General features: G+C 36.4%; 4 protein-coding genes across 5 annotated transcripts; 2 read left to right on the forward strand and 2 right to left on the reverse strand.

Moving 5' to 3' along the window:
- On the reverse strand, window positions 1,690-4,701 carry LOC18772905. Its single transcript, XM_007205926.2, has 2 exons — window positions 4,047-4,701; window positions 1,690-2,038 (listed from the first exon to the last, which is right to left on the reverse strand). Exons 1-2 carry the CDS (start codon window positions 4,539-4,541, stop codon window positions 1,994-1,996), a joined length of 540 nt encoding a protein of 179 aa, XP_007205988.1. The 5' UTR covers window positions 4,542-4,701; the 3' UTR covers window positions 1,690-1,993.
- LOC18774218 (protein YLS3) lies at window positions 5,423-6,624 on the reverse strand. Its single transcript, XM_007205908.2, has 3 exons — window positions 6,110-6,624; window positions 5,907-6,002; window positions 5,423-5,753 (listed from the first exon to the last, which is right to left on the reverse strand). Exons 1-3 carry the CDS (start codon window positions 6,447-6,449, stop codon window positions 5,632-5,634), a joined length of 558 nt encoding a protein of 185 aa, XP_007205970.1. The 5' UTR covers window positions 6,450-6,624; the 3' UTR covers window positions 5,423-5,631.
- On the forward strand, window positions 11,167-14,920 carry LOC18771944 (GPI mannosyltransferase 2). Of its 2 annotated transcripts, none has more exons than XM_020567174.1 (8): window positions 11,167-11,656; window positions 11,843-11,948; window positions 12,478-12,570; window positions 12,660-12,855; window positions 13,125-13,291; window positions 13,432-13,643; window positions 14,028-14,197; window positions 14,449-14,920. In XM_020567174.1, exons 1-8 carry the CDS (start codon window positions 11,287-11,289, stop codon window positions 14,614-14,616), a joined length of 1,482 nt encoding a protein of 493 aa, XP_020422763.1. In that variant the 5' UTR covers window positions 11,167-11,286; the 3' UTR covers window positions 14,617-14,920. The 2 variants fall into 2 exon arrangements, with proteins under 2 accessions (XP_020422763.1, XP_007207318.1); XM_007207256.2 differs by having other exon boundaries at window positions 11,168-11,656; window positions 13,113-13,291.
- On the forward strand, window positions 16,285-21,315 carry LOC18772544 (extensin). Its single transcript, XM_020567303.1, has 7 exons — window positions 16,285-16,454; window positions 16,907-17,216; window positions 17,610-17,735; window positions 17,866-17,905; window positions 17,991-18,115; window positions 18,945-19,064; window positions 19,200-21,315. The coding sequence occupies exons 2-7, from the start codon at window positions 16,908-16,910 to the stop codon at window positions 20,805-20,807; spliced, it is 2,328 nt and encodes a 775-aa protein (XP_020422892.1). The 5' UTR covers window positions 16,285-16,454; window position 16,907; the 3' UTR covers window positions 20,808-21,315.

A 21,315-nucleotide genomic window follows, 5' to 3' on the forward strand; every position in this document is an offset into this window, starting at 1 on the left:
GGAGCTGCAGAGATTAGCATCTTTCAAGTTTCTTTTTTCCTCATGTAAAGGCCGTTCAGTAACGTTTTCGGAGAATGTTTTCTTAGAATATTTTCAGAGAATAAAAACAAGAAAACGAATTTGCATTTTCAAGAATTGAAAATGCGTCTGATAGATTAATTAGAAAACATCTTCAGAAAATAAACTCAATGAAAACGTGTCTGGTAGTATAATTTGAAAATAACATGTGAGTTATTTTCAAGTGTATTTTTGCTAATTTCAGTTTTTTTAAAGATAAAAATTTATAAACAATAAAAAAAAGTATAATTTAACAAATAAAAAATTATAATAATTTTTTAAAGCCAGTTTGGCATTGCTGTGCTGTGAAAATAATTGCTGTCAGATTTTCTGTGAGAGAAATCAGCTGTGAGATAAAGGAGTTTGGTGTTTGGTAAATTTTTGTTATAAGTGTTGGTACTGATCCCCGCATAATCAGAAAATGATTATCCATAATCATTAAACCCAGCAACTCTTCAAAAATAATTCCTGCATAATTAGAAAATGAAAGCACCTCATTAGCTGCTTTCCCTTACAGCTTTCTCTCACAGCAAGTTTTAACAATAGTGATTTTCTCATAATTTATCAAACAGGCTGGGCTTTCCAAAAAATTTTAAAAATCATTTATCACCCCAAAATAAGCAATGCCAAACGGTCACTAAGAATCTTATATCTTGTACACTTTTAATGTTTCTCTTCTTTGTTTTGTTACTGATGTAAGGCACTAAATTATGTCTTCGTTTTCTTTAAGACTATTCTTTCAGTTAAAAGAAAGTAATAAAATCCACAAGCATTTCAGAATATAGCAATCTTCAAAATATATATTATATGTATAAATTCACAGACATATATTGCAGATAAAAAGTAATCTACTTCATATGATATTTGTGAAGTTACTCACCCTTCAATGTTCTGCTCATCACAGTAGTTATAGAGTGCAATGCAGTCTCTCTGAGTACTAAATGCTCTGTTACTTGATTGTCCTGCTCCTCCCAATTGAATCTTCTGTTATTTCAACAAGTAAATGTCCTGTTATATTTCCAATTCCTAAGCAAATGATTGGTGTCGATGCAGATAACAAGAGCAGCCAAGATGTTGACAATGGGAGTCAAATTCCATGGTTTTATACTTCGGTTGGACTTGGGTTTCAATACAGGAATTTGGGGAGTTTGCAGTCCTTTTGTGCTTCTGAAGCAACATGTTTATCTAAAAAGCGCTTTTGATTGTCAAAAAGTGCTTCTAACCCCGCCGAAATTGTAACAAAAACGTTCACTTTAATGTCAAATTCTTGTTTCCACTTTCTTTATCCGAAAACAAAATAAAGGAGATAAGAATTGACATAAGAGTGGAAGTAGGGAGAAAATCAGTTCCATTCCCCACAGAAGGTAACCTCGACTTCTTACAAGCAAGGAGAGCTACCGCATCATCTTCCTCCTCCAGATTCAAAACATCATATTTCATGCACCTCTGGTACTATTTATTGAATAATCTTCAGCTAACAACTTAATTCATCTTTTTTAATCTTTCCAGATTAATCTTTTAGTTAATGAAACTAATATAAAGACAAACTTATACATTCTTTTCACATAGATCTCAGAGCACGGAGATCTTTTGCGTCCAATTTCCATAGACTCTTCCACAACACTTCCAAGATATAAGCAACATGATGGGAAATCACCTTTTACCATTCATCGGTGTTAATGGGTACAACACAAGTTTTAACATCAAACGTAATATACAAGATTAACTCCTTTACACAGCAGATACAGACTACACAGTTACAGTAACACAGGTAAATTCCCTTATGGAATACAACCACCGAACATGTCCGGTAAGTCCATAACAAACTCGATTCTACTAAAACCAAACTCAATGGGCTGTGAGCCTGAACGTGTGAACTAAGTCGGAGAGCCTTTGCTCTGCCACTACAACGTACAAGAAAACCACTTGGTGGTGCCTACTCAGTAATTAGCATCTCAATATCTTCCACTGGAGATGGAAGCTGCAAATCACCACAGGACAAGAAGAAGTTATATACATATCAGTAGTGAGAAGTTCACAAGTACATATTCCAATTTTGAAGGGGGTACACAAATGATATGGAAAATAAATTTGAACTCTAAATCTCACTTAATGTAGATATTCAGTCAATCTAGCAGCTAAATCCAAATACGAAACTATCCAAATAAGTAATCTCAGTGAGATGAACAACTAGAAAACAAGAATGTTCAGCATCTCTTGATATCACCTCTGAAAAGATCAGGAAGGCAAGATTATCAATTGATGCAGGAACTTCGAAGACGGTAAGCAATGGGAGCGGCGCCTATAAATAAATAAAATACGAGACAGCAGGCTTACAATATAGACCACTAGATGCACCTATAACCTAAGAGAGAGAAACTAAAACTGAAAGTAAAAGACTTAGATTATTGACCCAACGTAATATGGGAACAAGGAATACCCGGGAAAGAAAAACAAGGCCTTGTAGATAACAGAAAGAGTGGAACATGAATGATATGGCTGACCCATGTATTTAAGAGGGCCCAGGATGACGATGATCAGTATCAGTATTGGTGATTGTGCTACCTAGAGTAGGTGAAATGCTCAACATCTCGGAGACAAGCAACTACACCACTCCATAATTAAGAAACTTCAATAAGCATCAAATTTTATGTTGGAGTAAGAAGGTACTAATGCATCCTTACATTCTTTCTAATTTATCAAACACAAACCACCTTTAACATCAGCTCTTCATAATCATATTTTGCATTTTTTCCACAGATCAAGCAAAAGCTTGGTCACTTGTAATCATGTGATTGTAAGGCCTTTTCCTGCTTTTGAAGGCAACAAAAGACCACACTCAACACCTGGTTCTTATCTCTTCCAAGTTTTCCAACAGAGCAAAATGACTTCAAGATTAACTATGCCCTATGGAAGGATTAATTCTCACCTGATTGAAGAGTTCTGTTAAACCTACTTGTTTCATTGTCAGAGTTTCTTTTTTAGTGTGCCTCTTTGTTCTTAACTTTCAAATTAACAAAACTAAGTCAAGGAAACAACAATCTCATCCCTAAAAGACACAACACCCATGCTTAGACTTACTCCAAAAGCTCAAGATTTCTCAAATACTGGAAAGATAAGTAACAATGCATGAATCTTACATACAGAGACAATTTCAGATGTTGCAATTTGTAATGAAGATTATAGATTAATATTTAAGGTGTACCGCACACAAAAGTTAGAACCGGAGATTGGTAAGCATGAAAAGCAATAGTCAACTTCCCAAGTCCCCATTCCAAGCACAAAATGACCATTTTATAGTACCATAAGAACCTGAATCCACAACAATGACCTTAAAGCATATTACCAGGCAAATTAGCAGAGTGCACAAAATACGCGTTAGTATAAAGAATTTATAATGATCATGCATTTGCACCGAACAGGAGTTCAATGAACTTATGAGCTTTCTACTAAACAGTTCCTAAAATTGGGTGTCCTGGTTCAAGTTCATGATACTGAAACACTTGATTTTCATTCAATTTCAAGTTCACTTAAAAGCATGCTCTCACATTCCAAGTTTTCAACCATTCTATGAAACCCTCCATAACTTCATTCCACAAACAACAATTCCTAGTCCATTCTAATTCAATGCATGAACGTCATACAAAATAGGATTGAGCAAAATATCACAATATTCGATGAGTAAACTCCATTGTCAATTATCGGGGGGAAAAAAGATTATCCAGGAATTGAAATAAACCTCTGATAAATATCAAGAGCTGTACGCATGCACATACATACACATAAACAAAGGGAGAATCTTTACAAAGAAAACTGATCCTTTTTAATAAAGAAGACCAGTCCAAGAATTAAAATATACTTCGATATAATTATTTAGCTCCAGCACTATAAACACACACATATTGAAAGGCGCACAAAATGAATTCAATAAAAACAGAAAGCAAAAATCCAAACATAATCAGAACAAAAAGAACCCGATAAATAAGTACCTGAATACCCCGTTTCAACGACCCGAGACAAGAACCCGATAACCCGTTGCGGCAAGAATGGACATTTTGGAACTGATCCACATCGAGCTTCTTGTTAATAATGCCCACAGTGAAATAAATGCTATCAGAAGGCGGCAAATCGACTCTGATTTCGTCCACATCGAACCAAAACAAGAACCTTTGGACCTGAATGCCTTTCAACTCTGTGATCGCGCCATAGGTGAGCTTGCCAGTTATGGTCTTCTCGTAGTAGACCAAGTACTCGAACTGCACGTAGCACGGCTTCCCCAAAACGACGACGAATCGGCCATCGTCGGACAACGTGTAGTTCGAAACCGACGAGGGTAGAAGCCCACTTGGGAGCCCATATTTGGGTAAAATCTCGAACACTGTTGCAGGGCTCTCAGAGAGCGAAAGAGAAGGTCTGGGGTTGATGGAGATGAAGAAGATGAGGATTGGGATCAGACCCATATGGGATTTCGGTTTCAATGCCATATCCGGGTCGGGTTTAGAGAGAGAGCGTGTGAGTTTGACCTTTGAACGGAAAAAGTTGGGTGCTTTGGATTTGGTATATCTTTGCAGACTGGATTTTCTGGGCAGGTTTTTTTGTATAAATAGACAGGAAGTAAGGGCTTAGAGAATTATACACCGTTGGATTCCAGAGACTTGGGCGGTTGGATTTATTTGGGGTCTGTATGGTTTTAATTGAAAGTCATGGGTTTTTCTTGAAGTCCATCCGGGGGGTAGGTACAGAAAATGTGTCAACACCAATAATTTTTTTAGAAAATTCTTGGGATAAAAGCAAAAAAAACAAAAAAGAGGATAAAATGACTTGTATCAAATATGACCAAAAAACTTAAATTTATCCTTATCCAGTGAATACTCAAGTGACTAATAAAAACAGTTTTCATGTATATCAAAAAAACAAAACAAAAAAACCTTAAAATTCATGCGTCACCACTATAACCCAAAAATGGAAGAAAAAATAAAATAAAATAGAAAGGTACACCAAAGCATTGTTTATATTTTCATCAACCATTGTTTGAATTTGGTATATACAACTTGACCTAGTTTTTGGAGTTGAAGCTACTAACTTTTTTTTTTTTTTATGAGTCAGAAAAGTTGCTAACTTTTGCTTGAGCTACACATGACATTTCTTTGCAAAGGTGGGCCTAAAAACTTTGAGTCCGTGTTGCATTTTTGTTGTCGTTGGATGAGTCCATGTGTTGATTTGGATGATAATATGAACCGATCCAAATACGGAGTTAGGAAGGTTAGGTGAGTCAAAGAATTATGACAGCATTAAGGTACAATAACATTCTTTACAGCAACTTCGAACCAATTTGGTTAGATGGACGATCTAAACTAAAGAAAGAAGAAAGAATATGTAAGTTGCTAGAAATTTGTATACATTTTTCATTACAACAGGACATAAAAAAGGTTGAAATCAAGTTGGACACACTCGTTTAAAATGATTCCTATTGATTCATACATCCAATACAATCGTAGAAATAACACACACACTCAGAGGTAAAATGGGGACAAGTCATCTTACTTATATCAATCAAGCCTAAAACACAAGATGTTAAGTATAAAACCACATTAAGGCTAAGCTCCCAAGAAGCATCTCTACTCCCAGCACTCTCTTTTCCAGGCTCACACCATCACTCTTTGCTTGAGCAACTGTACCATTGCTTGTAGAATTCCCTATTAACAGAAACCAAGCAGAATAAATACAACAGCTAGATGATGAAGAACTATTCAGTTCTAAAAACTAAATCACCATTCACAAAAACTGTACTTGAAGTTCAAAATTGGAAGCTTTAGATTATGCAGCTAGAAGAAGAAAATTTGTTATACCACTGGCTATAGGGACAGTGCTGCTAGCTGCAGTCTTGTTTGCATATTCCCTGAACATCTTAGCGTCCGGAGAGTTTGATGGCAAATTCAAGAGATCTGAATCCATCACCAACATCCAAAATGATCAAACTATTTTGTTCATAATAGTTAATCATGCATCTAAGTATGTAAAACTTTAATATACAAATATGTTAGGGGCTTACCAACACATCTAGATATGTTAACAGGGACATGACAAGAAGTAGGAAGTTGTAATGCAAGAGTGGCATTGATCTTGAGGCCAAGATTCGGATCGTTGCGGTCCTTAATTAGGACACAGAGGCATTTCTTGCTCTTCTGCTCCACTTCTTTAATCCCAGTGCAACAGTCTAGTGTGGGAGCTTTGGCATCACCACCTACATAAGGAAGGCATGGGGCAAGCCCTACTAGTTGTTCTGCACATTCCGCCCTATCTTGGTCTATGTTTGAGCTGCCAAAATCAACTAGCAACATCAGCACCAAGATGCTTGAGAGCGCCACACTCAGCTTCTTTGAGTTGCTCATTGTAATGCAGAAACAGATTACAGAAAAAAGAATGGCCTGTCTTGGAACGGATGCTTTCTGGTTTTTATGTTTTTTCTTGGCTACCCTTTTTTGGGCTTTTATGCATTTTTTGGAGAGATTTGGAAAGTGGTTGGGTAGTGGAGTAGCAATAATTGTGCAAGCTATTAGTGAAGTCCCGCTGGGGAGGCTTCACATGTGGAGCACATTTTTTGTCCTCAAATGGATAAGGTCTTCTCACAGAGAGCACAAAATATCACATCCCTAAAATGGCCTGTCTTGGCTACCCACCATTTGCGCAACTCCAATCCAAATGAACTAAAATTTTGTCCTAGCAAAGCGACAACAACATCCCCGTCCCCCTAACAAGACAAGAAAAAAGAAAGAGTTTTGAAGTAACAAAACACTGGTGTGGTAGAAATCGTTGGAAGAATGTAACTCTTCATTGTATGTACGTACGTAGTAGGTGAATTACGGTGATTGTAATTTTTACTTAGAAGTATATGGTAGTGTCATATGGCTTTCTTTTCCCCTTATTTGTGTTCTATACATTTTAGCCAGATCTAGGACTACACAGGACGGTTAGGATCTTTTCAGTTAGCTGAAAGATGAGTTGTTTAAGTGGATAAACAAAAGGGTACTTCATTGTCCTGTGCTGTATGTTCTTGTTGCAGCATCAATCTCTCAAATTCAGAAGCAGAAAACAAAAATGACAGATATTTAAGATATGCCTCTATTTCGTTTCACTCAAGAACCATTATTTTCAACTAGTTTTTGGCAACTCGTGATAATCTGGATTAAATTTTTGTGTGAATCCGTGACCATTTCATTCATCCGTGATCAGATATTACTTAATTAAGGTTATGCAGACCCCAAAAGAAAAAGAAATCTTTCAGTCATATAATAATGTTAACATAAGTACAAGAAAAATAGGAAATACAAGACACAACTTACTTTATACCCCAACCATTATCCTTTTGGAGGCAGACAAATTTGGCTTTCACATTGATTCTAGCTAGTGAACAAGAAAGTCACAAAGAGGCTTTGGACTTGTTCTGCTTTTCATAAATAAATTAGGATCACAACTCTTCCCCATGTGATAAAGCTCTTCTATTTAGAACTTTGTTTCAACATGCTCATGATGCAGTAAAAATTATAAGTGATTTTCTTTCCAACAGTGCAATTTCATAAGTATTGGCAGGACTTTTTGCAGGATGAATGCTTTACTTTAAAGTAAAATTTTAATAACAATCAAAAAGAACTTATAAGTTTATTTTAATACCTTTTTTTATTGAGAATGAAGATAATATATTAAACTCACGCAAACTACACGAATGCTAGGACTAGAATCCAAAACCTTTTATGGAGGAGCATTTTCTAAGTTCTAACTTTACTTGAAATATAAAGGAGAAGGAAAAGCAAATAATTAGATTCATATTAAACGGAGTCGAATGGGACCTTGTGCTGAAGTTATGGTGATCTAGACCTATGATTAAAAGTGCAGTGATGATGTGGCTAGAAAAAAGTTGCAGAATTAAATGTGCCTTTGACCCAAGTGATTCCTGGTTGAGGAATGCTAGCAACATTCTCTCTAACCTTCTCATTTGGACCTTCTCTCTTCTTTGCTTGACATGTGTCATTCTCCTTACACTTAAAATAATGTCATTAATATATTATACAAGCTAACTTTTGCTTTCCAAGTTTACTCTTATTAAATGTATTCAATTTATCCAAAAAAATTTCAAAACCTTCTTACCATCTTATTAATTTTTTTCTAACATCAATTATTTTTTTAAAGAAAATATATACTTTAAAGAGGAAATGTCTGGGTTTTTTTATATATATTTATTTATAAACACACAAAGGGTTTAGATATTTAAAATAAAATAAAAAAGTCCTTTGTGTTTTAAAAAAAAAACCAAACTTGAAAAAATTAGACATTTTCTTGAAAAAAATAATTGACATTAAAAAAAAAAACTGATGGTAAAAAAGTTGTGAAATTTTTTTGAATAAATTGAATACATTTAATAAGGGTAAAGTTGGAAATCAAAAGTTAACTTTTATATATTAATGACATTGTTTTAAGTGTAAAGAGAATGACACATGTCAATCGAAAAATGGAGAAGGTCCAAAGGAGAAAGTTAGAGAGAAAGTTGCTAGCATTTCTCTTCCTGGTTTAAGGTAGCTAATCTAAATGGATCACTCTTTCTCTATTAGTATTGTGCCACGTGTGTGGATCACAAAAAAAGTTTGTAAAGCATAAATCAAAACCATACCAGCACATGGGTGTTAGTTATAAATCAGTGTGCCGTAACCATCTTCATTTTGGGACAGTTATCACCATTTATGATTTGAAATGATCCTGTCAAGCTCATACTAAATCACTTCTCTTTTTAACGACATATATATTTCTTTGTAGGGTTCTTTCATTTAGACTCGCAGAATGTCGTGTGCCCAAGGCAATTTCTTTTGTAGGGTTCTTTCATTTAATAACAATAAATTTTTGTTTGAAATACATTTCTAACCATGTTGATGATGTATGGCATAATCTAATTATCTAACATGCATGAAAAGAAGTTATCAGCCACAAAATCAGATGTAAACATTTGAAATGCATATCACCTCATGTTTTCATCTACACATAATGCATTTCAGATATGCAAAATTTCGGCAAAGTACAACTTAAAAGTTCAGTCACAATATAATATTTTAATATATATTATTTGCATTCAATAATGTGTATAATACATGAATTTTGTGTGCATTATTTAAATTAAAAAAATGCTCGTATTAAACATGAAAAATTCGTACATACATGTTCAATATGAATATTGTACATTTTCTTTTCAAAAAAAGGGAATTTTACCATGCAGCTATACTATTTCCTTTTGAAAAATTAAGAAAAACCTAGTATAGCCACCCGGCTATACCATTTCTTTTATAAATAATTAAAAAATAACTGAGCTATTTCCGTTCTTAAAAATTGGAAACAACCCAGTATAGCCTTTTAAAATACTATTTCTTTTGAAAACCTTAGAAAAAGCCGAGTCTAGCCTTTCGGCTATACTGTTTACTTTAGGTAGCTATTTCTATTATAGATATGTGTTTTATTCGGCAAAATTTTGGCAAAGTACAACTTAAAAGTTCAGCGACAATATAATATTTTAATATGTATTATTTGTATTCAATAATGTATAAAATACATGAATTTTGTGTGTATTATTGAAATTTTTGTATGAATACATGTATTAAACATGAAAAATACGTACGTACTTGTTCAATATGAGTATTGTACATTTTCGTTTTTAAAAACGTGAATTTTACCGTTAAGCTATACTTTTTTTTTTTTTTTTATAAATTAGGAAAAAACCTAGTATAGCCGTACGGCTATACTATTTCTTTTTATAACAAAATTGGAAAGCACCCAGTATAGCCGTGCGGCCATACTATTTCTTTTAAAAGTTGGCAAAACTGCCTATAGCCGTTCGGCTATACGATTTCTGTTTTAAAAATTAGGAAAAAACGTAGTATTCTATTATAAAAAATTGAAAAAACCCAATTTAGCCGAGCTTTTAAAAAATATTTCGAAATTTTTTTTAAAACCGTAGTATAGCCGCGCGTCTGTAGTATTTAATAAAAGTTCGGTCACAATATAATATTTAAATATATATTATTTGTATTTAATAATGTGTATAATACATGAATTTTTTGTGCATTTTAGAAAATTTTGTAAAAAAATATGTATATTGAACATGAAAAATATGTACGTATATGTCCAATATAAGTATTGTACACTTTCTTTTTTTAAAACATGAATTTTACCATGTGGCTATACTAATTATTTTTTACAAAAATTGGAAAAATCCTAGTATAGCCATTTCTTTTTTAAAAAATTAGGAAAAAACCTAGTATAGCCGCACCGCTATACTATTTCTCTTATAAAAGATTAGAAAAAGACAAGTATAGCTGACCGGCTATACTATTTCTTTAAATAGAATTTAGAAAAATACCTGTATAGCCGCCCGCCTATATTGTTTTAAGAAACAATTTGGAAAAATCCAAGTATAGCCGCATGGCTATACTATTTCTTTTGCGGCTATACTATTTCTTTTATAAAAAATTGGGAAAAACCCAGTATAGCCCTCCGGCTATACTATTTCTTTTCGGAAAATTAGGAAAAAACCCTAGTATAGCCGCCCGGCTATACTATGTCTAAATTATAAAAAATTGGAAAAAACCTTGTATAGCCGTTCGGCTATACCATTTCTTTTTTTAAAAAATTGAAAAACCCGAGTATAGCCGCTCGGCTAGACTATTTCTTTGGAAAACAATTGGAAGGGGGTATAGCCGTGCGGCTATACGATTTCTTTAAATAGAATTTAGGAAAATACCAGTGTAGCCGGGCGCCTATACTTTTTCCACAAAAAATTTGTAAAAATCCCAGTATAGCAGTGCGGCGATACTATTTCTTTTCGAAAAATTACGAAACGACCTCGTATAGTCGCCCGGCTATACTATTTCTGTTATAAAAAAGGAGGGGAAAAACCCTGTATAGCGGCGCTAAATACTATTTCTTTTGGAAAAATTGGCAAAATAAACCCAGTATAGCCGGCCGGCTATACGATTTCTTTTATAAAAAATTTAAAAACCCCAGTATAGCCGTTTGGCTATACGCGTAAATGAATCTAATAGAACATTACCGACATGTGGTCCGGTGTATGATTACTGAGACCTTCGTACGACATGCCGCAAAAACTCTTCCCGATTTCTTTTTTCCAGTTCTGCAATTCCATCTCCTTCTCCAAGCCTTGACCCCCACAACCTCTGCAACCAAATTCAAATGACTCAGACCAAAACCTCACCGAAACTCCACCATGAAACCACAGTAATCAAATCAGCAATCATATCTAGACTCATAGTCTTGACTCTGATCCTCCTATGGCGGACCCTCTTGAGCCCCTACGACACCTCCGCCCCCATCAACCCCAATTGCCTATCCAACAACACCTCACAACCCAACGTTGATCTTCAACAACAACAACAACAACAACAACACGTTCTTTTGCCTTCTCTGGGTTCAGCTATTGAATCCAGCATTGTCTGGGATAGTGTCTACTTTGTTCGAATTGCACAATGTGGCTACGAGTACGAGCAGACCTATGCTTTCCTCCCCCTCCTTCCTCTTTGCATTTCACTGCTATCTCGCACAGGTTTGGTTCAGCTTTACCAGTTTTTCAGCGATACCTTTTTGGTAAATTTATTAGTTTTTTTCATTTTTAAGCAATACCCAGTTGGAAATTTGTCAACTTTATGCATACCCACTTGGTGATTTTGTATCAGTTTGTTGATGATTGAATGGGTTTTTTTGTTTTTTGAGGGAGTGCTTTGTGTTTCAGTTTTGGCGCCGCTGGTTCCAGTTATTGGGCAAAGAGCTGTATTGGGATTATCCGGCTTTGTGATCAATAACATTGCCTTTGTAATTGTGGCGGTTTATTTATACAGGTGATTTGGTTGGATTTTTCTAAATTCAATTTGACTCAGTAAATCTTTATTGGGATTAAAATTATTTGGTAGCTTCAAATATGTTTTTTTCCCCTACAATAATTAGCTTTACTTGCACCATTTTACAAATGAAAGTAAATACCTTTCCTTCTATGAGAGCCTTATTCTTTTATTGATAATTGAAAAGAAAGAAAGAAGAGATATATTAGAATCCAGAGTGGAGAAATATAATCTTTAACCGCGACCAGGTGTGGCCATGAATTAGGAGGTTCATAGGGGTGTACTTGCATATGATATGCTATGTGGTGCCGCACCATTCTAAGTTTTACTTTGTGTAGGACAGCACTGTCCCTAACTTAACCCTTTTTACTTACCACCCACTTGGTGCGAAGGAGATTTTCCTTTGACTACAAGTATCTACAACTGCTTAGCCACTGCTTCATTGTTCTGCGCTTAATAATTTATATTGACATTTTTTTTTTTTGGTTTTAAACTTTTGATTGCTGTTCTTTTGCTGTCACTTTAACAGGCTTTCAGTTGTGATTTTGAAGGATCATGACGCAGCATTGAGAGCTTCAATTCTGTTTTGCTTCAACCCAGCTTCCATATTTTATTCATCAATGTAATTTTCTTTTCTTTTTCTTAATTCATCTGAATCGATACCTATGAAATTGAATTAAACTGAGGTCTTTTATGTGCTTTCTACTGCAGATATTCCGAGACTTTGTACGCCCTATTTTCAGTTGGAGGATTGTACCATCTAATATCTGGAAAAGATGTTATTGCTGTTCTTTGGTTTGCCCTCTCGGGATTTTCAAGGTCCAATGGAATAATCAATGCTGGTTATTTCTGTTTTCAGACCATGCATCAGGCTTATGATGCCATTTTCTTGAGAAAGCGTGCTTTTGTAGGTTCCAAATTTATCTTTCCTCTATCATTAAAAACTGATACATACTAAAGACTAAGCTTCAATGTCCTGATTATCAGTCAGTTATTTTGTCTACCTAGTTCCATGAGATTAAGCTTCAATCTCCTGATTATCGGCTATTTATGTATGCCATTAGAATATTTTGTAGGAGCATGTCAATTATTTAGTGCAAAGCAAATTTTTTGTTTGTTTTTATGAAGAAGATGATCACTTAGTAAATTTCATTTCTATGCTAGTTGGCATTGCAGGTTGTTGTTGGTGGAGCTCTGCGTTGTATATGTATTTTTGTTCCTTTTGTTGCATTTCAAGCCTACGGATACAACAATATCTGCCTTGGACATCTTCCAAATAATATGAGTCCCTGGTGCAAAGCAAGAGTACCTTTGCTGTACAATTATATTCAAAGTCATTACTGGTATTTTGATCTTAAACCACCAATGCTTATTCATCAGGCTATTACTCATTATTTCTCTTGTTTAGCTATAAAAAATTTGGAAGTGGAAAGAGTTATTTTTACAAATTTATACTTATATTGATGCTTTACCTTGATGGCAGGGGAGTCGGTTTCTTGAGATACTTCCAAGTTAAACAGTTACCAAACTTTCTGCTGGCATCGCCAATATTGTCTCTGGCACTTTGCTCAATTGTCCATTACGCAAAGCTAAAGCCTGAAATTTTCTTCTCTTTGGGTTTCTGTGCTCCTCCTGAGCATAAAGATTCTGCTGCTGTGTTCTTTTCTTTTGCAGAAAACTCTTCCAACAGTCGGGGTATTACTTCTAAACGGCACTGGTTTGTGATTCACTAGTTGACAACTTGACATAGTATTTCTGTCATTGACATTAGTTATTAATTATCTAAGTTTGGTATATTTATAGCCTATTCTGATTATATAATAATTTGTTGGTAGTAAACTATTAGCTTATTGTTGAAATGCGCCCAAGGGATTCATTCATTTAGGTTAGCTTTTGTGATTTTTTGATCCTTCATATCTCCACTTTAGTATCTTGCACCTGTACTATGATCCTAATCAATATGTGTAGGCGCATCTTGTTATATTATGCATGACCTAATCATTACTTTGGGCATATCGTTTTTCTTCCATTTATGTTGCATTTCAAGACTGCATAATCAATCATTTGCAAATGTAACAGAAAATCGCAATCTCAAAGCAAGGAAGCAAGTGACCAAAGATGGTGCATCTCTACTCCCAGAAGAATATAAACTATCAGCAAAGCAAGGATATTTGTCCGCTGCTGTACTTCCATGTATTCTACATTTGGGATTTATGGCAGCCACAGCATTTTTTGTCATGCATGTGCAGGTTTGACTTTATTTCCTCCCAAATTCCTTAATTTGCTAAACAATATTAAGTTAGCAATATGTGAGAAATGTTAAACATCACCTTAAATTATGGTTATCAGTATTCTCCTTGATTGGATCAATATAATTCTGTGAAAATAAATGACATGGAAAGTTTTCTTCTAAAAAATTGGTGTAAAGATGCTACCTTTTAACCAATAACAGTTCTATCTTCACTATGTATCACTACTTCTGATGCTTCATATTTGACAGGTTGCGACTCGTTTCTTATCTTTCAGCCCTCCTCTGTATTGGTTTGCCTCATATATAATGAAATCTCCTGGTACTGGTAAGAGATGGGGATATATAGTTTGGGCATACTCTGCGGCCTACATTCTTCTAGGAAGTTTGCTCTTTTCAAACTTCTATCCTTTCACTTGATAGTGTTCAGCAATGTGCTGGCCCAGATTGAATTTGCATACGAAAGGAGCTATATTAAATTGTTGATTTATTGTTTGGGAAGTTCCTGCTTACTATCTTTGGTTGTCTGCCCCTGTATCATGTATGTATGTATTGCGTGACTGGGTTAATAGGTGGCATTTTTGTTCTTTTTTAAATGTTATATATAGGTGAGCTTTCTTGATATTAACCTTGAGAGATCGGTAACAAGATTTGTTGTTGCTGCAGAATTTCCTTTCCTTCTATCACCACTATGATAATGATTGAAGAAGCTATTCTTCCAGTATCTCTGTTGCAACAAAAATATTGTTTTCAAGAATGGCCATCGCTTATTTGAACGGTTAAACATACTTTTCTTTTCCCCACCGTATCATTAGAAGAATTAAAGTTTAGAATGAGATGCTTTTCATTAGCCAAAACCCCAAAAGAAAGTTTTGCTGCTGAGTGTACGTACTTCCTATCTACCACTTCTCTGTATCTTGAAAATTTAGGATTTCTCATGTTTCTCAGCACTTGTGTTATTGAGCTGCATGCAATACACAGAGCAGTCGTCAATTACACACAACAGGTTAAACACAAATATTTTGTCTACACAATTTTTAACTCTGAGACTTGTTTACATTCCCAAGTGGAGCTGAGGCGCTATTATCCCAAGTTTTTGTTGACCTTGTAGTGCGATGAATTATTCTAGCCCGATCGATTGTACTGCGATGAATGATTGAAGACAGTATAAGATCACTAAGCGCAGTAATAAAATGCTTAGTGGTGAAAATGACGCTTTACTTTATGTAAAAACTTGATTTGGTTATTAACTTATTAAGCTCATGGCTCCATTCACCACTTTTGTCTTGTGAGCTAGAAAGCTGCCACATATACAAATAATAGCTCATAATTCAATATATAAATAAAAATAGATATTTATAACAAATCCCATTTTTAGCATTATATATAACACTAGAACCTATAAATTGAAAAATAAATAATAAATAAATAAAAAAAGGGCCAGTTGTCTTGTTTTTTAAATTTAAATGATGTGTGAAATATCATTACTATCCTTGCAATATGATTTTCAGTGATAAACTTCGGTGACAGTGTTGTATTTTTTTGGCTTTTCAAAACTTGAATTTTTCCCTAGAGTTTAAGTATTATAGAGTTTCTTTATAATTTAGGCCCCATTTATGGGCTTATATGTAAACCCTCTAAATATAAATGGTCACATCATGAGTAACGAAACCAATGATTTAAGATTATTTTCTTCCTGCTAACAGGGTCTAGCCCAATACAAAATGACATTTACTTGCATATCAGCGGTCTCAGGTTTGAAATCTCATGACATCTTAGTTGTATGTGTGTGTGAGAAATCCCCCTCTCATATAGTTCTAACTATCGCTTATATATTTTTTATTTTTAAAAAGATTATTTTCTTCCCCTTGCCTTTTTCTTTTTCTAAGAAAAAAAATAAAAGAAAAATAATTAAGTGATGGTGGGCTGGATGAGCTGGGCTTCGGCCTAAAGTTGAATGGTTGATTCATAAACTTGGTTGGACTGAGGCCAGGCCCATCTGGATCCCACCCGATCGGTACGTATCGAGTCTCGGCTGAGTCGACTCTCGCGTTGGTTAGTGTACGCTGTAAAAACACTCCATGGAGGAGAAGTTGCCGTGCTTTCATTTCCATTACTAAAAGAGAGACTTATCACTTGACAGTAGAGCAGAAAGAGCAATTGGGTTGAGTCCATCCTCTAAAACGCAGCGTTCTGATCTTCTCTCTCCTATGCACTCCTTCATCTGAGAAAGTAACTTCTCCCTAAACCTTATTCAGGTACTCTCTCTCTCTCTCTCTCTCTCTCTCTCTCTCTCTCTCTCTCTGTTATCTGTGTGTGTAATTGGTGTGTAATTGTACATGTATATGTTAAGGCAGATAGGGTTTTCTCTTATTGAAGAACATTTTATTTGAATGTTGAGAAAGCTGAGGAAAGGAATGGAAAAGAAAATGGAATTATTGGGGTTTATTAAATGGCCCTTCTTTTTTTTGTTTTTCCATTTTTAGAGTTAAAGAAGTTCTTTGAATTAAGCTCAGACCTTTGCAGTTCCCTTCAATTCCGTGATTTTGGAACTTTTATTTGAGGGATGTTCTCTTTCTTTGATTCTTTTTGGTAGTAGGGGATATTAAGATTGTAAAATAATCATCACTTCCAGTTCCATTCATAATATAACTGCCCCAGTCTTCTTCCCATTTGAACTGTTTGGTCTTTCCATGGGAATGGAGAACAGGATGACTGCAAAGGTTGACGCTGCATCTTCAGTTGAACCTCACAGTGTTGAGATGTCTGGGGCAACTATTTCATCTGCACCATCAACTGGTACTCAAAAGGTCTCTATGTTTGCTGCTAAGTCTGGATTTGTTATACCGAAAAACAAGCTGTCGGGCTCGCTTGTACCCATCTTCCGTGGAAGTAAAAACCTAGGAGCCAGTGATGCAGTTAGTGGAGAAAGTAAGAAACAGATTCAGAGGAAAACAAAATGGGGCCTTGATCTGACCCAAGATGCTTCCGTGAGAAAGGGAAGAGCCTTAGCTTATCAGGTATTGTTTGGATTGTTTGCAAGTGCTGTTCTTGTCGTCTTTCTTGCGATGCTATATTATTTTCATAGTGCTATGATCAAAATATGTTCCTGATTTATGTACCCTTTTCCTACTTTACCTTTTTTATGTTTGTACAATGTCAAACTTCTCTAATTGCCTCTTCCCGTCCTAATATATTTAAGACTTTCAAATTTATGGTTTGGAGGCTCTTGTTGCCCCAGTTGTGGGAGGATTAAATATTGCTCTTCTAGTGGCAATTCATGGTTTCCCTTTTCCATTGGGTAATAAAATGCTGGTCCGTGTCTTCTGTGTGAATGGTTCACATGGAAACCTCCCATTCCAGGTGCCACTAAGTGATATTACTGCCTGTTTGGTGGTACAAATTTTGAGCAGACTCGGGTGGATCAAATTACACAACAGCTGAAATCTGGAATGTCAGAGGCTGAGAATGATGAGGACTTACCATCAGCACCTCAAGATCCACACCACAACTCCTCTAGGCATCAAATTGACAGAGAGGTAGAATTCGATTTCACCTTCCCTTACAGTTGCCTATCATTTTCTGTCATTGATTTGTTGGGCACTCTATGTTTCTACATTGAATGATGTTTCAATTCTTAAGCACTGATAGTAATGTTCGTCGATGTAGGACGTAGAACAGTTGGAACTTGAAAAGCGAGAAGTCATAGGTGTGTTTGACAGCTTTCTTAGATTATACCTTCCTGTGTGTTATGTTGTGCATTGCATGCTTATTGTCTTCTTGATGATATTCAGGTGAAATAATAAAGTTGAATCCAAGTTACAAGGCCCCACCTGATTATAAACCTTTGTTGAAAGAGGCCACTGTTCCTATTCCTGTAAGTTTTGTTCTTGTTCTGCAATATATGCAACACTTTTCTATTTAACTGTTTCTTCAAGCTGTATCCAAACTGCTGAGAGAGTATATGGTATTTTTGTCAAGGTCTGAATGTTCTCAATCTTAGTTGTACTGATTAAAAAAAGAACTTACCAAAAACGAGCCATGTGTGTGTAATTTTAATCTGGACTCATAAGCTGTAGTGTGATCTTGCATGTTCTTGTAAAGAAAGACTTCTACAATGATAAAGTACGGAACTTGAAATCTGACAGGTTGGCTATAATTTGGGGTTTGAGGGGTAAACAATAGGTCCAAGAGTAATCTTCCTATATTTCGGGGAAGTCTCCTATTTTTATTTTATGTTGAAGAAGCGGTTAGGTGCCTTGGCCAAAAAATGGGCTGCACTTTTGTTCCACGGGGTCTGGGGTTTGCTGTTGTCGAGGGCCCTGGGGGTTCTTCTTAGTAGTGCGTTACTACAAAGATTTGGAAATAAATTTTTAAGGCTGTTTGAGAAAACATGATTGCCTGTGACTTAAATTGATATGTGAATCCTAGTTTAAGTTATACGGTTAAAAAAAAAGGGTCAAATAGATGACTGCAAGTGGCTGAGATGAGCTTTGTTGAGTCAAGCTTTTTTTTTTTTTTTTTTTGGGGGGGGGGGGGTTTTTCTCCTTCTTTCTTTTCTTCTTCTTTCTTTTCCTCTCTCTTTCTTTCCCTCTCCTTTTCCCTTCTCTTCCTCTCTTTCTTTCTCTCCCCCTCCTTTTCCCCTCTCTCCCCTTCTTCCTTCTTCCTTCTTTTCTTTTCTCCCTTTCTTCCCTCTCTCTCTTCTTCCCCCTTTTTTTTCTCTTCTTGTTTCTCCCCCTTTTTTCCTTTCTGATGGGAGTGAAGTCCAGGGTGGATATGAAAAGTTGTACGTTCATATATCAGCTGACACATTTGAGAAAATAGATGCAGCAGTTGCTGTACTTGTCCTGCTAGTGACTTCTGTATCCGTGAGTTACATTATTATTTTAAAATATTTTAAGAAGCTTTATATACACCCTAATTTCTTATACCTTTTTTCTTTCATGTTATTTTACTATCAACTTTACAGTTGTTGTTTTCTTACTATCATTACTTCCATTTAGGGAAATCTGGCATCAGTTTCTGGTGATAATCCTCATGCTCCTAGTCAAGGCCCGGACACTACCACCCCCAATATGATTCCTACTATGTTAAACCAGGGAATTGTGCAACCAGTGGCAGGACCTACACAAACTCCACCAAATGGGCAGTTTCAGTACCCTGGTCCATTTTTCTCTACTGGCCCCTCTTCCACTCCAATGAATATACCTGGTTACATTCCACTAGATTCTTCAAGACCAATTTTCAACAATCCTTCCTATCAATCAACATCACCCTTCAACTCTACACACTTGCCTTCATTATTTGGGCCTCCACCAGCTCTTGCTTCCCCTAGACAAAACCCTCCAACACAAGTTTTGCAGCATTTGTATATGGCTCAGACCCGCCCTGGTTATGTTGGCCCGCCAAGAAATCTTTCTTTGATGTCTCCCCAGCCTTCGTCAGTTCAAACTAATATTTCAGCTCCACTCACATTCATGGGAAACCGACCCCCACCAACAGGCCAACTCTTTAATATTGGTCCATTTGCGCAACATGTGTCTAATCATCCACATGGACCTTCTGGGAACTCTACTGGATGGTCAAGCGGAGTACCTGCACCACAACCAGGTGTTGTGTCTATGCCACCACCTTCAAATATATCAACTGCCAATATGGTTTCTTCTGTTGCCTTCCCGCCTGGGCCTTCCACTCTGTTATCAAGTGCTCCTGTAAACCATGCAGCACCAAGTTTTACTTCTATTCCACGGCCTCAAGTGGGAATTCCTTCTACATTAGCAGCTTCTATGCTTCCAACGCCTGCAGTTGCACAACCTAAACCATTTATGAGCCCTTTATCAGGTTCTGTTCCAGCTCATTCAACAGGACAAGTTACATCTCTAGCCCCATCTATGCAACCAAGAGTGCCAATTCCTGTTACTGGAAGTGTTCCGAATTTCACCCCCCCAAAACCTCCAATGATGACAGCTCCAAGCCCTGGCGATTTCACTTTTCAGCCTCACCGGCCACCGAATCCATCCTTCCAACCAGTTCCCCAGCCAAGCAGTCACTATACAGCACACAATGCTTCTCCTGCTAGACCAATGGTTCCTCAACCATCACCTCAGGCACCGTCTTTCCAGTTGCCTGTGCAAAATATGACTCCTCAGCTGGGAAGTGAGGTGTTATCGAGGCCACAGGTTGGTGACCACATGGGTCAACCTCCACCAGCTCATATATCTGCTGTTCCCTTTGCCAGAAATTCAACTGCCATCTCAGTTCCTCCCAGACATGCAACATTTCTAGACACCAGTCCTGTTGCACCTAGGACGCCACACCTACCAATGAGACCAAGGAACTTCAATCCAGCCCACCAAATGCCCAATTTTCCCATTCCTCTGCCCCCGAGGCCGGGAAATCATATTCAAATTCAGCAAAATTATCCTGCTCACTCGACTCGTCCTGAGATGCCACAGGCTCCAAATCAACAGTTCAGCAACAATCTTGCATTTGCCTCTGGTAAGCCAGCGTCTAGGCCTGGAGGACAGCAACTTTATGATCCGTTCTCGCCCACTTCCATGTCTACTGCAACTCAACAGCAGGGAGGCAATCCAGCAAAGATGGGAAAGTAGGAGAATCATCCATACTAGCGGCAATCTTGCATTTGCCTCTGGTAAGCCAGCTTCTAGGCCTGGAGGACAGCAACTTTATGATCCGTTCTTGCCCACTTCCATGTGTACTGCAACTCAACAGCAGGGAGGCAATCCAGCAAAGATGGGCAAGTAGGAGAATCATCCATGCTAGCGGCATTTGTTGGCCTTGGTTGGAGAAAACTAATTTAGGATTTAGTGAAACAGGTAACCAAACGAGAATTTAGTTTTTGTTAGTCTGTAGAGGTCATATTAAAGTGTTCTCACTGTAATCTAATTTCTGATAGGATAGAGCTTCTTTACCTTTAGAAGCATATTTCCTCACATTTGTTTTACCAATTGGTCTGTTTCCCTTCCCTTTGCCGTCTTGTGTGTCCAGTCCAGGTGCTAAATTTGACTTGACTGATTTTGAATATGTAACACAAGTATACAATTTTAGAGACAACAGTTTTCACTAATATCATATTTATTCTCAACACTCTTGAATTGA

The sequence above is a fragment of the Prunus persica genome, chromosome G6 (genome assembly GCF_000346465.2).
Source record: "Prunus persica cultivar Lovell chromosome G6, Prunus_persica_NCBIv2, whole genome shotgun sequence".
In the NCBI taxonomy this organism is placed as follows: domain Eukaryota; kingdom Viridiplantae; phylum Streptophyta; class Magnoliopsida; order Rosales; family Rosaceae; genus Prunus; species Prunus persica.

Bases quoted from the DNA above. Each gene is read 5' to 3' on its own strand.
- LOC18771944 (XM_007207256.2), top strand. From the start codon at position 11,287: ATGACTCAGACCAAAACCTCACCGAAACTCCACCATGAAACCACAGTA. The intron at 13,292-13,431 runs GTATTTTGATCT...CCTTGATGGCAG, and splicing joins TATATTCAAAGTCATTACTG to GGGAGTCGGTTTCTTGAGAT. The intron at 13,644-14,027 runs GTATTACTTCTA...CAAATGTAACAG, and splicing joins AAACTCTTCCAACAGTCGGG to AAAATCGCAATCTCAAAGCA.
- LOC18772544 (XM_020567303.1), top strand. From the start codon at position 16,908: ATGACTGCAAAGGTTGACGCTGCATCTTCAGTTGAACCTCACAGTGTT. The intron at 17,217-17,609 runs GTATTGTTTGGA...AATTTTGAGCAG, and splicing joins GAAGAGCCTTAGCTTATCAG to ACTCGGGTGGATCAAATTAC. The intron at 17,736-17,865 runs GTAGAATTCGAT...TCGTCGATGTAG, and splicing joins GGCATCAAATTGACAGAGAG to GACGTAGAACAGTTGGAACT.
- LOC18772905 (XM_007205926.2), bottom strand. From the start codon at position 4,541: ATGGCATTGAAACCGAAATCCCATATGGGTCTGATCCCAATCCTCATC. The intron at 2,039-4,046 runs GTACTTATTTAT...GGTGATTTGCAG, and splicing joins CGTTGAAACGGGGTATTCAG to CTTCCATCTCCAGTGGAAGA.
- LOC18774218 (XM_007205908.2), bottom strand. From the start codon at position 6,449: ATGAGCAACTCAAAGAAGCTGAGTGTGGCGCTCTCAAGCATCTTGGTG. The intron at 6,003-6,109 runs GTAAGCCCCTAA...TGATGGATTCAG, and splicing joins TAACATATCTAGATGTGTTG to ATCTCTTGAATTTGCCATCA. The intron at 5,754-5,906 runs GTATAACAAATT...TTCTGTTAATAG, and splicing joins CACTGTCCCTATAGCCAGTG to GGAATTCTACAAGCAATGGT.